This window comes from Ictalurus furcatus, chromosome 5 (genome assembly GCF_023375685.1).
Source record: "Ictalurus furcatus strain D&B chromosome 5, Billie_1.0, whole genome shotgun sequence".
Taxonomy (NCBI): Eukaryota; Metazoa; Chordata; class Actinopteri; order Siluriformes; family Ictaluridae; genus Ictalurus; species Ictalurus furcatus.
This window is the reverse complement of record NC_071259.1, coordinates 13,802,922-13,820,675: the sequence shown is the minus strand read 5'-3', so window position 1 is coordinate 13,820,675 and position 17,754 is coordinate 13,802,922. Positions and strand designations below refer to the sequence as shown.

General features: G+C 40.5%; 1 protein-coding gene across 1 annotated transcript in view; it reads left to right on the top strand.

Moving 5' to 3' along the window:
- snrnp200 (small nuclear ribonucleoprotein 200 (U5)) overlaps positions 1 to 17,174 on the top strand; it is a 94,945-nt gene extending 77,771 nt beyond the window's left edge. The window contains exons 41-45 of the mRNA XM_053624787.1: positions 3,747 to 3,923; positions 4,007 to 4,167; positions 5,702 to 5,783; positions 16,445 to 16,537; positions 16,648 to 17,174. Of these exons, the coding sequence (XP_053480762.1) occupies positions 3,747 to 3,923; positions 4,007 to 4,167; positions 5,702 to 5,783; positions 16,445 to 16,537; positions 16,648 to 16,797 (663 nt within the window). The 3' untranslated portion in view covers positions 16,798 to 17,174. The remainder of the gene's footprint in view (positions 1 to 3,746; positions 3,924 to 4,006; positions 4,168 to 5,701; positions 5,784 to 16,444; positions 16,538 to 16,647) is intronic.
- Positions 17,175 to 17,754: the final 580 nt, after the last annotated feature.

Below are 17,754 nucleotides of genomic sequence, written 5' to 3'. Positions count from 1 at the left end.
CATATAAAAAGTAATCACATAACTAATAATCATAATAATGAGGTCGATAAGAAGGAAAAATCCCAAAACAAATCACTCAAAGCAAATCTCTTCAGGGCTGGGCAAGGCCAAAATAATAAACAAAACAGGCACTATCTTGACCCGCATCAAGTTAAATAATCTAGTTCCCTTGCTGATTCAAAACAGAACAAAAGACTGACTCAAAATAAATGGCACCCAACCTTTAGTTTTCATGATGCCAAGAAAATAAATATTTACAATAGGTTACAATATATACAAATAAGGCATACACTCAGCTACAACATAAGACAAGACAGGGGAATGGGACAACACAATAGCCTACCTAAACTCCACGATAGGAACACTTCAATTACTCGCTTCTTTCACTCGTACACAGTATAAGCAATCAGCGAGTTCACTCAAGCACCAAGAAGACATTCCTTGCTCAGTTGTTCCCACACGATCACACACCACCCATCTGCATTCCTCTCCCAACATAATATCCTTTCTTTTAAGACACATCTCCTCTCCAATCCCCGTGCACATCATCAGCACGTCCAATTAACGCGGTGTGATCTGTGAACGCAAAGTGGGGAGAAAGAGAGAACACGTACCAGCACAATACATCCCCTGACGTAACAGTATGAACTACCAAAAATATTTAGTTAAATAAGGTTTTGTTGCAGCATTTCAACTACCGTAATTTTCGGACTATTGAGCGCACCTGAATATAAGCCGCACCCACTAACTTTAAAAAGAAAAAAATTTGTACATATGTAGGCGCACTTGTCTATAAGCCGCAGGTGTCCACGTTGTAACATGAGATATTTACACAAAGATGTTACACAAAGATTTTTTTTTTTAAACTTTTAATTAATACGTACCGTAAATGCTTTTTTCCGAACAGTGCCTTTAACATGGCTGGTTAAAATTGTCAGTATAGATTTAGTCTTTGATCATGTCTAAATATACTTCCAAATGCAATACCTAGTAAAAGTAATTTTAAAGTAAAAATAAACACTGAAAAGTGTTCTCAGCAACAAGTTTTCTCAACCCTGTTTAAGAATAGGCCTATGCTGCCTATGTGTTTATACAATGTAAATACAATGTGTTTATTTCTAATATATGTATTTTAAATAGAAATAAATGTTGTATAATTTATTGTTTAGGAGATATGAGACTCTTCCTATTTCCCTTTTTGTCATTAATTTAATCCCTCGCCACGGCAACACCGTTCAAGATATCCAATATCTGTTCACAATTTAGCATCTTCAGTGTATTGGCATCATGTTGAAAAAGTTTGGTGTGAATAATATAAACCCCCTAGGAGGGGTAGTTAAAAATTCAGAGCCTGAATTTAAAATAAAAACACATTCAAGCCAAAATAACCAGCTTCCTGTTGGTCAGAGTTAATGACTGTCAATTAGAAAGTTGTCCGGCTTGATGAGAACAATATATGTACACAGTTGGCATAATTTTGTCCATGTTTGGTGACAATCACATTAATCAACTAGGAGGAGCATTTAAAAGTTCAGAGCCTGTGATTTTCAAAAAATCCACATTAAATCCAAAATGGCTGACTTCCTGTTGGTCGTAGCTAATGACTCATTGTGAAAGCTGTCTGGCTTGAGTTCAATGGTGGTTGTAGGAAAAACTAACACCCCCCCCCCCCCCCCAGCGCCAGTTTCTAAGGCTTTGCCAGCGTCTAACAGCTGATGTGTCGATTTTCATGTAATTTGAAGCATGCTTAGAGCCTCAAAAACACCCAAGAAGATTAAAGTTTGATGCATTGCCATGGCAGCAGTATTTAAGATATCAAGAATACTTTACACAGGTCACTACATCTACACTAAATATAAAAAACTACACTACATCGGTCATGTTGACATTATTGTGATGAAGTTTGAAGCAAATCGGTAAAAATAAGAGGGTGATTTCAAAGCATTTTGAAAAGTTACACACTTCCTGCTGCCAGTTGGTGGCGCTATGACTTTGGCTCACAATAGTTGTATCCATGTATTCAACTGAAGTTTCATCCAAATCAATGTGTGCAAAAGTTATAACACTTCCTGTTTCCCTTTTCTTGTCATAAATTCATTTCAATGCCACGGCCAAACCGTTAAAGATATGAAAAAATCCGTTCGCATCAAATTTTGCATCCTCAATGTCTTGACTTCATGCTGACCGAGTTTGGTGGCGATTGGATGAATTCCCTAGGAGGAGTATATAAAATTCCAGAGCGTGCATTTTTCTAACAACCTTAAATAGCAGACTTCCTGTTGGGCGGAGCTAATGACATACAGCGCGGAAGTTGTTCCACATGATGTCTACTGAGTTTCATACATATAAGTGCTAGTATGTATCCAAGATTTCAGATTGCGTTCAAGGGGGCGCTGTAGAGCCCCCTTGCCATGCCTGTGTACCAGCTTTAGCCTGGCCCTAATGGCCACAGATTCGGAACTGTTTGTAACTTTTCAAGAGTTTTTAAGCATGTTAAGGGCCCCAAAACCTTGAAGAAAAATAATAATTAACATTTTATAGTAATTTTCACAGTTTAAATGAACAAAAAAAATCAGATCAGTCACATGGAAAAAGTACGTACATCTGTACATTTTATCACACGTTCAAATCCATAAAATTAGATTCAGGTGTTCAAGATTAGGTGCCAGTGATGAGAACTGCTTAGGGAGTGCAGGTGGAACCCATCTTATTTTTACCCCTCTCATTTCTAGTGTGTGGTGTTCCCTTTGCTATTGATGTGTGTGGTGTCATCATGCCAAGATCTAGAGAGTTATATAAGGTCTTCAGAAAAAAGGTTGTGGATGCCTGTGAGTCTGGCACGAGATTTAAAAAGATCTCCAAATTATTTGAAATGCATCATTCCACTGTAAGCAAAATAATCTCAAATGGTGCAGATTTCAAACATCTGCAAATTTGGCCTAATTAATAATCATTTGCATAATGTGCAAAAAATACTAATGGTGTCAAATGATGGTTGGTGTCAAATTACTCATAATAGCCTAGTGCTTAATAATAATTAAAAAACTGTTGTGATTGCAAACATGGCCTCCACATTCAAATCAATCCTAGTGAGTCAGAGCTTGATTTATTAAAACAGCTGTAACTAAGGACTGTGTGTATGGATTTAAACAAAGCTTTAATCATCTTTAGGCCAGTGTTACAAGTTGTGCAAAGTTTGGGGTATGGATCTTGCTGGGAGGTGGAGTAACTTTCAAATAGCTGTTTCTCAGGAACCAAAAGTGAAATTTGTTTTACTTCATCCTTCTGCTAATCTGTAACTGGATTTGAATTACTATTGCCTTACTTCAAAAACATGGCCATCTTCAGCCAATCAGATTTTAGTAGACATTTCATACAATTATTATTGATCCTCACAAAACTTGAGTTTGTTCATTTATGGACTCTGGAACTTGTTAAGAACTAGACACTGGGGCAATATTTGCTGAAGTTTTTGGACCACAACGATCAAAATATTGGTTTAATTTCACCACAAGGTGGTGCTATGTAGGGCCTGGCCCCACAATAATGCACAGTAAAGCAAGCAGCTATATTCATTGTTTTGATTAGCTGTTGCAGCCCAGGTTGAGTAACACTATTTATCTGACTGACAGTAGGACCTTGACACAATTATGGTCATGTTATCAGCAATAAATGTTGTTAATAACGTAAGATTTCTTAATATAATGTTTGTGCGCTATTGATTTTGCATGTACACTTCTATATAGGCAGTACGTCTCATCCAGGCATGTGTAGATGTACTCTCCAGCAATGGCTGGCTGAGTCCGGCATTGGCTGCTATGGAGCTTGCTCAGATGGTGACACAGGCCATGTGGTCTAAGGACTCTTATCTAAAACAGCTGCCACACTTCACAACAGAGCATATCAAACGCAGTACAGAAAAGGTGAGAAGTCAGATTTATATTCCATTCCACCCACTCTGGGAAATTTTAATTCATTGTGTGGTTTGTTTGTTTTTTGTATGTAGGGTGTGGAGAGCATCTTTGACATCATGGAGATGGAGGATGAGGACCGCATTAATCTTCTACAGCTGTCAGATATTCAGATGGCCGATGTGGCACGTTTCTGTAACCGCTACCCTAACATTGAGCTCTCCTATGAAGTGGCTGACAAAGATGACATCAAGAGGTAAGGATGGTCCAAATACCATCACTATTCTTTTAACATGTCCTGCATTGATGCACAAAACATTAACCTCCTCCTGAAGCTTGTACATAATTTTTTTTCTTCCTGGCAAATGTGAACAGTACCAAAAGTTGATTATTTAATGGTCAGAAATTAAAACTATAGACCATGGTTGTCAACTTCCTTTTACAGTGAAGTACACAATTATTACTGTCCTTTAAAAGAACACAGCATACGCTATATGGCCAAAAGTTTTTGGATGCCTGACCATCACACCCATATGTGGGCCTTCCCCAAACTGTTGCCCCATAGTTGGAAGCACACAATTTTATATAGGGATGTCACGATACCAAAAATCTAGTAGTCGGTACCGATACCACCAAAAGTACACGATACTCGATACCAAAGTCGATATCACAGTTTGGTATAAAAATAAAATGTAAAAAATAAAATTTATAAACTCTCCTGGAGGACATCCTTCTCTGGCTGATACTGGTAAAGAAAGAGAGAGGGGGAGTGGTTTCACGGCAACAATGCCAGCTGCATCAAACAAATATAATATAGGACCGTCTTTCAGGTGCTTCGCCAAATTCCAGGTGTTTCCTCGCTTTGCTTGAAATGATTGATAGCATCGGTTGCACACCGGAAACCGATACTAGCTTTCCTCTCAATGAGTCAGGGCGGAGCTAAACTTGTTAAGCTAAGCTAAACTTCTGTAGTTTTTCCCGTGTGCTTGTAGGCGTTCCTCCTCTTCTTCACCACTTGTGGACCGACTTAAACACTTGTGCGTATTTGCTGCCCCTTCAGGTCCAGAAGAATCGCAACCTCAGTACTTTCGTTACAAACAGTGCTAACGCTACTGCAGAAAAACAAGTACCGTCACGTTTTAAGAATGTTGGTACCGAAGTATCGGTTCTAATGACATCCCTAATTGTATATGATGTTTTTTATGCTGTAGTATTACAATTTCCCTTCACTGGCCCAAACATGTTCCAGGATTACAAGGTCACTGTGCACAAAGAGCGGTCCATGAAGATTTGCTAAGATTGGAGTGGAGCAACACAGGTGGCCTGCACAGAGCTCTGACCTCAACCCCATGTTTACTCTAACATGCACGATGGCTACAAAGCCATTCCCTGCCCCCACCTCAGCCATTCAGATAACATCTCTGTGTTGTTAATACCCTCATACAAACATTACGGGGGGAGGGTGGTGTATTTTTGTTTTTTTAAACATAAGTTATCCCCTGGCAGTTAAGAGGGGTGGAATGGAACACTAGTTACCTTTGCAACTTTAGTTCTGTGAACCTCAGATAACCAGCACTGGAAGCAGATATTCAGAACTAGTGCCGAGTCGGCACTAAAAAAGTCAAAAGAGTCAAAGTAAAAATGGTGATTTATATTTTCTGAACATTCTGTGCATATATGCACACAAGGAGGTATCCAGTTGATTCTAGCTGTCCCTGGCATGTTCATCCAAAAAGCTAATGTAATGGGGGTTTCTTTTTTTTGTTTGTTTGTTTTTTGTTTTTTTACAGCGGCAGTCCAGTTGTTGTTCAGGTGCAGTTAGAGAGAGAGGAAGAGGTTACAGGACCAGTCATTGCACCACTGTTTCCGCAGGTTAGTAAAATTCATATTGCATTCATCATTCAGTCAGCAGTTAAGCCTCCTGGTTTAATCTAATTTTTGTACACTTTTTTTTTTTTTTTTTTTTTTTTTTTTTTTTAACAAAAAAAAAATGTCCTAAAGGGACATGGTGGTGAATAAAACATTTTATATATAAATATAATGTTACTATAAAACATTTTATATTTCTATGCTTTTGCGTTCTCCTGAGAAAGTTTGCAGTCTCTTGCAATTTTTTGGTGTTCTCTTGCAAAAATATTTGCGCTCTCTCACAATACTTTCCAAAAAGTAATTTCTTTTCAAAGCCACTGGCTCTGGCAATGTAATTGAACCAGGGGGCACTTCTTATTCCATTATAAAAATGTATATTTCAAATCCCTGATCGACGATAAAACCCCCTTATATATGCTCATAGTAAGGTACTCTGTGCGGCGAATAAAAATTTATTACTTTTGTTCTAGAAAGTTAGCATACCCGGAGTATATTAACGTTATGATGAAGACGAAGCAATATTTGGGATATGCAAATTTAGTCCAGCATGGCTGCAAAAGGTGCTATATAAAAATTGGTTGTTTTATTATTATAATGTATAAGAATGTTTGAATGACATCTCTTGTATAGATCTTGAAAACAAAATGCTATAGTGCTTGAAAAATCCTGGAAAGTCCTGGAATTTCATTATGAAGCATCTGTACAAACCCTGTAATATTTTTAAAAGCTGCATTCTGTTACAGTGGCATGTGTGTACAATGGATATCAAAAGTCTACCAACCCCTGTTAAAATGGCAGGGTTTTGTGATGTAAAAAAAAAAATTAATTAAACCAAGACAAATCATCAAAATTTTTCCAACATTTAATGTGTAATTGCAACGTATATAAATAAAGTGAAAACAGTCTTTCTTTTCTTTTTTTTTTTTTTTTAGGAAAATAAACTTTACATTAACCTATATATAAATGTGCACACCCTTAAACTAATACTATGTTGAAGCACCTTTGGATTTTATTACACCACTCAGTCTTTTTGGGTAAAACTCTGGAGTTTGGTCATATTTTCTGGTTCTAGTAAGGACTCTAGCAGCTGCATTCTGGACTAACTGGAGTTTGTTTATGCACCTACTGGAACATCCAGACAGTATGGCATTACAGTAATCTAGTCTACAGCTTTGGACATGTCCAGAACATATGTGACAGAATGGCTGGGGCCTGTCTGCATCGATCACATGTGGGATCTATGTTGGAACTAATCTTTGAGAGTCTAGCTTTGGACCAATGCAGACGGTGAACAATTTTAAATTTTACAACCGCGTGTCTGAGACATATGGAGGAGGAGAAAATCCCCTGGATTACCTTGCACCAATCAGCATCAGAAATTGATTCGCCTAAGTCCGCCTCCCATTTATTCTTAAGGAGATCTAGGGACGACAAATCATGCATGCTGAGTAGGTCATAGATAATCCTTATTGTCTGCTTCCTGGCCAGTTTACAGTTAAAAATTGCATCTGATAGCGAATTGGAAGGGCACAACGGGAAGGTGTCCGAATTTAAGGCCACAAAGCTTCTAAGCTGCAAATATTTATAAAAATGCGATCTGGGAATGTCCTATTCCTGCATGAGCTGCTCGAATGAGACAAAAACGCCCTCAAAATAGAGATCAGACAGTAAGACAGCTCCCTTTCTAGGCCAAGTAACGAAAGTCTTATCCAACAAATATGGGAGAAACAGATGATTATTTGCAATTGGCCCCATGAGTGACAAGTCCCCAAGAGAGAAAGATCTTCTAAACTGATTCCAAATTTTGATTGAGTGTACAACAACTGGATTAGAGGTAAAGCTTGACAGAGGTTGTGCGAATGGTAATTTAGCACACAATAGGGCCGCCGGGGAGGTGGATGCGATAGACGCCCCCTCCATAAGTGTCCATACAGGGGCTGCTACACTCTCCCCCATCCAGTACAACAATGATCTTATATTAGCTGCCCAGTAGTAGTGCATGAAGTTTGGGAGTGCCATCCCTCCCTTCGCTCGAGGTCTCTGCAATATATGCCTTTTGATCCGTGGTGGCTTTTTGTTCTAGATAAAGGCTGATATCTGATTGTTCAGTTTTGAAAAGAAGAATTTTGTAAGAAACATTGGGAAACACTGAAAAACATATAAAAATTTAGGCAGCACATTCATCTTTATCGTATTGATTCTGCCCCCCAGGGAGAGAGACAGGGGATCCCACCGCTCAATATCTTGCTTCAGATTAGATAACAGGGGCTGATAATTAGCAAGGTATAGGTCTTTATAACTATGCGTAACCCACACCCCGAGATACTTGAATTTCTTTAGACTAATTTTGAAAGGGAATGAGTCCAGGGGTACCTGGAGTGCCCCCTCCCCAACAGGCATCAGTTCACTTTTTTGAATATTGACCTTATAGCCCAATATTCTACCAAAAACCTCAAGTAGGGTCATTAGTTCAGGGAGACTCTCAAGGGGCTGTGAAATGAACAATAGCATGTTGTCCATGTACAAAGAAACTTTATGCTCTATCCCCGCACACCGGATTCCCCTAATGTCAGCATTCTGTCTTAGCGCCACAGCAAGTGGCTCCATTGCAATGGCAAATAGCAGTGGTGATGGAGGGCATCCCTGTCTTGTACCCCACTGGAGCTCTAAGTAGGTGGACAAATTATTATTAGTGCGAACAGCAGCCATCGGAGACGTATATAGAAGTTTGATCCATGATATGAACCTGGGACCAAACCCAAACCTCTCCAGCGCGCTGAAAAGATAGCCCCACTCCACCCAGTCTAATGCCTTTTCAGCGTCAAGTGAAAGCACCACTTCTGGGGTACCAGGTGGGGAGGGGCTATAGAGGATATTGAAAAGGCGTCTGATGTTGAAAAAAAAAAGAGTATCGATTCCTAATAAAACCTGTTTGGTCCGGTGATATAATGGATGGAAGAACTCCCTCCAAGCGACGTGAGTTTTAGCAAGGATTTTAACATCGCTATTTAGTAAAGAAATTGGCCGGTAAGAGCTGCACTCAAGAGGGCTTTTGTCTTTCTTAAGGAGTAAGGCGATAACTGCTTCACTCATAGTAGATGGCAGGGCTCTCAAGGAGAACGACTCCTTGAAAACCGACAATAACAAAGGGGAGAGTTGCCTTGAAAACTTTTTATAGAAATCGTTTGCATAACCATCCGGTCCTGGGGACTTGCCGCTTTGCATAGAGCCAATCGGCGATGCTATCTCCCCAACCGAGAGGTCGTCCTCTAACCCTTCGGCTCCCCCTGGATCTAAGGACGGAACATGCAGGGTCTTAAAGTCTTCCAATGCAGAAGGGTCTACAGATGGGCCGGAGATGTATAGTGACACATAAAAAGCTTGAAAACTGGAGTTAATTTTATGATTATCTGTGCATTTTGAGCCCTGCTCATCATATATTTCAGAGATGGTCAGATTAGCAGTCCTCTGTCTTGGTGGGCGTGAATCCGTCCAGCCTTCTCCCCATGCTCATAAAACCCATATCATGATTTGGAGATAAGATACTCAGCCTGTTTCGTCGATAAAAGGTCAAACTCTGTCTGCAGTGACAAACACCTCTTCATAAAATCTGCAGAAGGTAGCTGACTATGTGCCCTATCCAGCTCAAGAATCTCTTCCGCCAGTTCTTTAAGTCGAGCCATGTTCACTCTCTTCTGATTAGCACAGTATGAGATGACCTGACCTCGTAAATATGCCTTCAGTGACTTCCAAATTGTCAAGGAGGACATTCCAGGTGTTTGATTAATATCCAAAAAAAAACAAAATTTCAGATGCAATAAAACTAGTAAAAACATCATCCGACAGGAGCAAAGGATTGAGTCTCCAAGAGCGGTAATTGGATTGTGTATCCGGGATGCGCATTCTCATAGTCAAGGGGCATTGATCTGAAATAACTATGGGTCCATAATCACATCTGTCTATGAGGGGAAGCATTCTTTTGTCCAAAAAGAAATAGTCTATACAGGAATATGTATTATGAACTGAGGAGAAAAAGGAGTAACTCCTGGAAGCAGGGTTGCAAAAACGCCATACGTCCACCACTCCGTACCACTCGAGGAAGAGCTGGAAAGAACGCGCCGCCCCCGACAGGGATGAGGATCTAGGTGAGCTACGGTCCAACACGGGGGAAAGTGTACAGTTCATGTCACCGCCGAGGATAAGGTAATGCGATGACATTCGGTAGGCGTGAAGAAAAATTTGTGAAGAACATTGAATCATCCCAGTTTGGTGCGTAAACACTGGCCAAGATGACTGGAAAAGTATAAATTTGCCCAACGACAATAACATAGTGCCCAGCGGGGTCAGCTTCCACACTTGTCATCGTAAATGGTGTATTTCTATCAGTTAATATAGCTGCCCCCCTAGCCTTCGAATGGAAATTTGAATGAAATATCTGTCCTGACCACTCCCCTCCCAATATAGCATAGTCTGATGACCTTGGATGCGTCTCCTGAAGAAATGCAATATTTATATTAAGCCGTTTCAGATGTGTAAATACCTTCTTCCGCTTCAAAGGATGATTAAGCGCCTTAACATTCCAGCTCACGAAATTAACCATACTACCATCCGATCCTCTGGGAATACTGAAGTCAGTCATAATGAGAGAAGAAAAAAAAAACGGTTGGATATCTGAGCCCTGCAGGGAACCTAGCAGATGGGCAGATTTGAAAGCAGATGGGCCACAACACAGATGTCTGGCAAATTAAACACAATAAATGACAAAGTCTGGCACACCCTCCCCATAACCCCACCCCCCACAGCACCTACAGGAACAGGGTGCTCACCATACCCACCCAAAACAAATCTGCACATTCAGTGCTTGTGTGGAGGAACTCTATAGAGCCTACTGCTCAAGCTCCCACCGAACCCCTGGTACGAAAAGTAAATTGAAAAAGTTCATCCTATAACAGTGTAGAAGAATACACCCTATCATAGCGTATATAACAGAAAATAAGACAGCGGTGATGACCATCTTCCTTGTTACAGTAGAAGGCTGATCGAACAGTTATCATCCAGTCAGAGTTCAGAGACGATGAATTAGCCGGGGCAACGTTACACATTCAGCCCTCTACAGTAGTAATGATATTCTTCTTGATGTAGCTCATTGCTTTGTTTGCATCTATGAACTCCTTTTCTTCTCTGTTGAACGTAATACGGAGACGGGCTGGAAACACGATGCCATACCGAACCCCCTGCCGGTTACGGAGCAACTTCCTGACCTCATTGAAGGCCTCCCTGGCCTTAGTGACACTCGCGGTATAATCCGGAAAGATAGCAATCGTCTCACCATTACGCCGGAGCGGAGCTCGAGAGCACGCTCGGCCAATACCTCAACGCAGTCCTGGTAGTAGTGGAGTTTGGCTATGATGGCGCGTGGTTTCCCATCCTTCCTCACAGGACCCAGGCTTCTATGAGAGCGGTCCACAAGCACATCTCTATCCAGCTGTAGTATTTCTCTCAGTAGCTCCGAGACCGATGATGTGGAGCTGGATCCATTCGCTTCCGCCACCCCCAGAATTCTGATATTACATCTCCTCAGTCTGCCTTCCATGTCCTCACACTTGTTTCTGAGTCCACTCACCTCCACTGCCAGGTCCTTCACCGTAGTTTGTAAGACTGCCACTTCGTCCGACCAGGTCGTTAGCCCACCTTCCACCTCTTTAATTGCGGCTTTCATTTGCTCGATTTCGGAGTGAATTGTGGCCGTTTTGTTCTGTATTTCCGCTTTCACTGCTTGCAACTCGCTTTTAAGAAAGTCGAAACCTTCAGCAACTGCACTTTTCAGCTCAGTTTTTATCACCGCAGCAATGTCAGCCCTAAGTGGAAGTAGGATATCCGTCTTCAATGATTCAGCGTCTAACTCCTGGCTGTTCGGCAGGGGCGGGGGCTCCGAACCAGGAGAGGCAGCAGAACTCGCGGCCGAGGCGGTGCTGGGCCTAGATTTTGTTGACTCTGTGAATTTATACTTCCGCAAGTTTGCCGCCATCTTCACGCAAATATACGCACTAACTATGAAAAAACACTTGTCTCTGGGAGGTTATTGATGAAACTCGGTGCAGTAACTGACGTGAATGTACGTTTTACCTGGTAGCGTGGCGAGGTGCAAATATTATGATCAATACGTATTAGGAACGAGATAAGATAATGGTCCGAGACAACTTCAGACTGCGGAAAAATTACAATATTTTCTATATTTAATCCGTATGTTAGTATGAGGTCAAGAGTGTGACCACCATTATGAGTAGGTCCGATTATGTTCTGATTTGAACCCCTACTGAATCTAAGATGGTCACAATTCAATTCAATTCAATTCAATTTTATTTGTATAGCGCTTTTTACAATAGACATTGTCTCAAAGCAGCTTTACAGAAATATCAACATGGTATACAGATATTAAAGGTGTGAATTTATCCCAACTGAGCAAGCCACTGAGTGGCAACGGTGGCAAGGAAAAACTCCCTAAGATGTTTTAAGAGGAAGAAACCTTGAGAGGAACCCGACTCAGAAGGGAACCCATCCTCATCTGGGTAACAACAGATAGTGTGAAAAAGTTCATTATGGATTTATATGAAGTCTGTATGGCCTTAGGAGCAGCCGTAGTCCCAGCAGTCTGGAATTAGAGAAGATTTGAGCTCCATCCAGAGGCAGAAAGGATCTGGATCTCTAGTATCTCCATAAATTCATGTGGGGCTCGGCGAAAGGAGAGAGGGAGAAAAAAGATAATTATGACTGCGAAGTAGTAGAACAGAATCTAGTCAGGGTAGGCTTGAGTAAACAAATACGTTTTAAGCCTAGACTTAAACACTGAGACTGTGTCTGAGTCCCGAACACTAATAGGAAGACTGTTCCATAACTGTGGGGCTCTATAAGAGAAAGCTCTTCCCCCTGCTGTAGCCTTCACTATTCGAGGTACCGTCAAATAGCCTGCATCTTTTGATCTAAGTAGGTGTGGCGGATTATATAAAACCAAAAGGTCGCTTAGATATTGTGGTGCGAGACCATTTAGTGCTTTATAGGTTAATAAAAGTATTTTATAGTTAATGCGAGATTTTACTGGGAGCCAATGCAGTATTGATAATATCGGTGTGATATGGTCGTACCTTCTAGTTCTAGTTAGGACTCTAGCAGCTGCATTCTGGACTAACTGGAGCTTATTTATATTCCTACTGGAACATCCAGACAGTAAGGCATTACAGTAATCTAATCTAGAGGTGACGAATGCATGAACTAGTATTTCCGCATCATGTAGTGACAATATGTTTCTTATTTTAGAAATATTTCTGAGATGAAAGAAGGCTATCCTAGTAATATTATCTACATGAGCATCAAATGATAGGCTGGAGTCAATAATCACTCCAAGGTCTTTAACTGCTGCACATGATGAAACAGAAAGACCATCCAGAGTAACCATGTGATCAGAAAGATTACTTCTAGCTACACGTGGGCCTAATAAAAGTATTTCTGTTTTATCAGAATTAAGTAGAAGGAAGTTAGTTAACATCCAATGTCTAATGTCCTTTACACAATCCTCAGCTTTACTAAGCTTCTGTCTGTCCTCTGGCTTCGCTGAAACATACAACTGTGTATCATCAGCACAACCACTGTTCTCAGTGGGTCTTCCGGGTTATCAAAATGAATATTAAAATCACCAATGATTAAAGCTTTATCTGCAGAAACAACCAGGTTTGAGATAAAGCCTGCAAATGCACTAAGGAATTCAGTATATGGCCCTGTGGGTCTGTAAATAATAATTAGAGGAATTGACATTTTTTGTGGCTGCATAAGTTATACTGGTATAAAGAATTTCAAAAGAATTAAATTTATGACTAGTTTTTGTGTGACACCTAGATTTTGACGGGATGAGTGCAACACCTCCTCTCCCAGTTAAACGAGGCTGATGTACACAACTGTTTCTAGGAGGACTGGCTTCATTTAATGCTATGTACTCGTTTGGTTTAATCCAAGTTTCTGTTAAACACATTCAATTATATTCCAGATCAGTAATGATTTCGTTAACAATAAGAGCCTTAAACGCAAGAGATCTAATGTTTAATAATCCTAGCTTCAGATTAAAGGTCTTGGATGTGCATTTGGTATGATCTAATTTTATGTTAATTAGGTTACTAAAACAAGATTTGCAAAATTTTCTATGTATTTGTATAGCTTGGAGAACAGACACGGTCTCTATATAATGTAATACAAGTGCTGAACTATTAATTGAACATTGATTTTGATAAATGTAATTGTAGGAAGATGTACTTACGGTAGGCAGTCACTTGGTGTGTAGAGTCTTGGAGATGTTGGAGAGTCTTGGAACTTGACAGCAGTTCCGCCCCGAGGCTGCTGGGGTGCAAGCCATCAGGACGAAAGAACCTAGGATGCTCCCAGAACAGATTCCAGTTATTGACAAGCAGCAGATTCTGTTCATTACACCAAGAAACTAACCAGTCATTCAAAGCAAAAAGTCTACTGAACTTTTCAGCTCCACGTCTGTATGTGAGGTCCAGAGGTCCAGAGGTCCAGAGACGATGATCTTCGTGCTGGGCGATCTGCCTTGTACTGTCTCGATCAGGCTGGTGAACTCCCTCTTCAGAACCTCCGTCTGCAGCAGCCTGATGTCGTTCATCCCCGCGTGCAGCACAACCGCTCCAATGCTCTCGTCCTTCTTCAGGATCCCGGGTACCTGTGCAGCGACATCAAAGACATGAGCACCAGAAAAACAATGTGTGCACCTTACCCTTAGTTGAAGCGACGTGGACATTTCGCACAATGGAGTCCCCGACGATCACAGTGTTCCGTCTGGTCTGCCTGAGAGGGGAGAAGCGGTTCCTGGTTGGGATCTCGAACACCATAGGTGGTGTAGCAGGAAAGGTCCTCGCCTGGGGTCTGGCCCACGCCTTCCGCCGCTGGTTCACCCAAGGTCTGTGGTGTGTCGGCGCAAGCTTGATGGAGACCACGGCTGGATAAGTCCTTGGGTGCACGGTCCCTGCACAGAGAAACACACGGCGTAGAGGGGCTGGGAGTGGTAATACCATGCTGCGTGCTTATCTTGGATTTGTAGGCAGAAGAAATGAGAGAAACGTGAAATGTAAACAAGGCTAGCGGTAAGGGGATGCTAGCGGGCTATAAGTTAGTCGCGGATGTTTGTAAGATCCAATGAAACTTAGCAACAGCGCAACGTTAAGATTGTTTTTATCTAAAATCCTGTCAGTGATGTTTGTAAACGCTATAAAGGTAAAAAAAAAAAACGTATATATATTTTTTTTAAAGTGTAGCGATTAGAAGAAAATAACGTGAGCACGAGGGACACTGCTTCCTACGATAATGTAGCAATCTGGTCCACCAAACTTATCCGCAAAGGGCCGGTGTGGGTGCAGGTTTCATTCTATCAGAAATGTACACTTTGTTAGTATTTGGTGGCATTGTTTTTAACTGATTAACTTGAATGCCCGGGGTATCCTTCCACAAGCTTCTTACAATACTTTGCTGGAAGTATTGCTCATTCCTCTTGCCAGAATTGGTGCAAGTTGGTTAGGTTTGTGGACCACCTTGCTTGGACTTTCTTTTTCAGTTCCATTCACAGAGATTCAGATTGCAGGGCTATGTGATAACCACTCCAATACTTTAATTTTGTTCTCTTTAAGCCATGTTGTTACAACTTTGGAGGTATGTTTAGAATCATTGTCCTGCTGAGGTCTTGAGGTTTGTGGATAATCCTCATGTCCTCTATTTTCTGAAGTGCACTAGTCCCTTTTCCAGCAAAACACCCCCACAATATGATGCGGTCACCTCCTATAGCTGGGATGGTGTTCTTCCGATTAAAAGCCTTACCCATTTTCCTCCATATGTAGCACTGAATATTATGGTAATCAGTTAAATAATATATTAATAATGATCAGAGAGCACTTGTCCAAAAGGCAAGGCCTTTTTCCTGGTGATCACCTGCAAACTTCAGTCTGGCTTTATGTTGGAGAAGGGGCATAGTGATGTGGCACTCTCTTAATGGTGGATGTACATACTTTGGTACATGATGCCTCCAAATCCTTCACCAGGTCTTTCTTTGTTGTCTTGGGGTTCAGTTGAACCTTTTGGACCAAAGTTCAGTCATCCCTAGAAGGTCATTTGTGAATCCTTCCTGACAACAGTGTCTGTGTGGTCCCAAGATTTTTATATTTGCATACAACAGTTGCTTGTGGTACTTGGGGGGTATTGCTCTTAAGAAGGGAACCAGACTTGTGGGGGTTTTTTTGGTTGGTTGGTTGGTTGGTTGGTTTGTTTTTTCTGAGGTGGCTGAGATGCTTGGATTTTCCTATGGTATCAAGGGCAAAAATGCACTGGTCCTTAAATACAGGCACAGGTGCACTCCCAAGTTAACTCCTAATATGTAAACCTTTGACCCACTCAATTTGAGTGTGAATTAAAGCTGAAATTATTTTGTCTCTAATAGATTATTTTAAAATTATCTCTGTGAACAAAGTTGATGCACAAATTGACTTGCCAAAAGAAGTGTAACATGAAATGTGTAGTGTATTCAATTTGTTATCCTGAAAAATATATTTTGTAATATTTTTAATGGCTGTTTTTTTTGTTTTGTTTTGTTGTTTTTTTGGGGTTTTTTTCAGAAACGTGAAGAGGGCTGGTGGGTTGTGATTGGAGACCCCAAATCTAACAGCCTTATCTCCATCAAGAGGTTGACTCTGCAACAAAAAGCCAAGGTTTCATCTTGCTCTCCTAACACTACATTAATAAAGCAGACTGAAGCATTGTATTGACCATGAAGATAATGACCATGAGTGTATGTAATTCTCTCATTTGTTTTCATCAGGTGAAACTGGACTTTGTGGCCCCAGTTGTTGGAGTCCATAACTATACACTGTATTTCATGAGTGATGCTTACATGGGTTGTGACCAGGAGTACAAGTTCAGTGTGGATGTGAAGGAGGCAGACAGTGACAAAGACAGCGACTCAGACTGATCTTAGAATAATAAAACTTAACTGTTATGAAGTTAGTCTGTTAATGAGGGATCAGTACAAGTTTGGGTGGTTTTTTTTTTTTTTTTTTTCTTCATATTGTGTATTGTGCATTTAAAGTGTTTCAGTGTATTTCATGAAAGGCATGGCTTTTAGATGGTTTTCCTATTTTTATTTTTTTGTTACTGATTGCATGTTATGTCAACAATGATTTTTGCATTATGAACAGTACACATTTATGTGCTTTATCAACGTTTGTGTATTCTTTGCTTGATCTTGACATCAAAAGGCTTGTAAATGAAAAATATTTCTTAAAGTAATTTTTTTTTTGGTTGCAGCCCTTTGCCTATAATCTAATCTAATAAAAGTCCAAAAATGTAGGTACTGAGTTTGCTTTGTTAGGCATTGAATGCATGTCTGATGTGTTTTTTCAATGTGACTACAAACTCCACTCCAAGTTTTAAAAATGTTTGCTGAAGGGACAAAAGGCTTGCATGAAAATTGAGTTGTTCCATGTAATTACAACCAAAACAGATACATTACACACCCAAACAAAAGAAAACATGAAAAATCAAGTCTCCTTTAAATGATATTGCTATATACTGAAAATCAAGATTTTTTTTTAACCACAAAAATATTCAGTTCCATTTATTTTATTATTTTTAACAATAGTCAAGTTAAGTGGATTTTTAATTGGCATTCCTCTATATAGCTTGTATACATTGGAACGAAATGTTTCTTCAGGTTCATGGTGCAACACAGAACAGTACACGACTACATAAAGTGAAAGTGCACAACAGTGTGAAACGAGCGCAAGACAATAAATAGACATGGGGGGGCAGGGTTGGTTCTCTTCATCCTCCACAGAAAGTGCAGACTGCTGGGTTAAGAGTCCAGGAGAGGTCTCCTGTCATGTGCACACCAAGAAACCTGAGCTTTTGACTCTCCACAGTGGTGAGT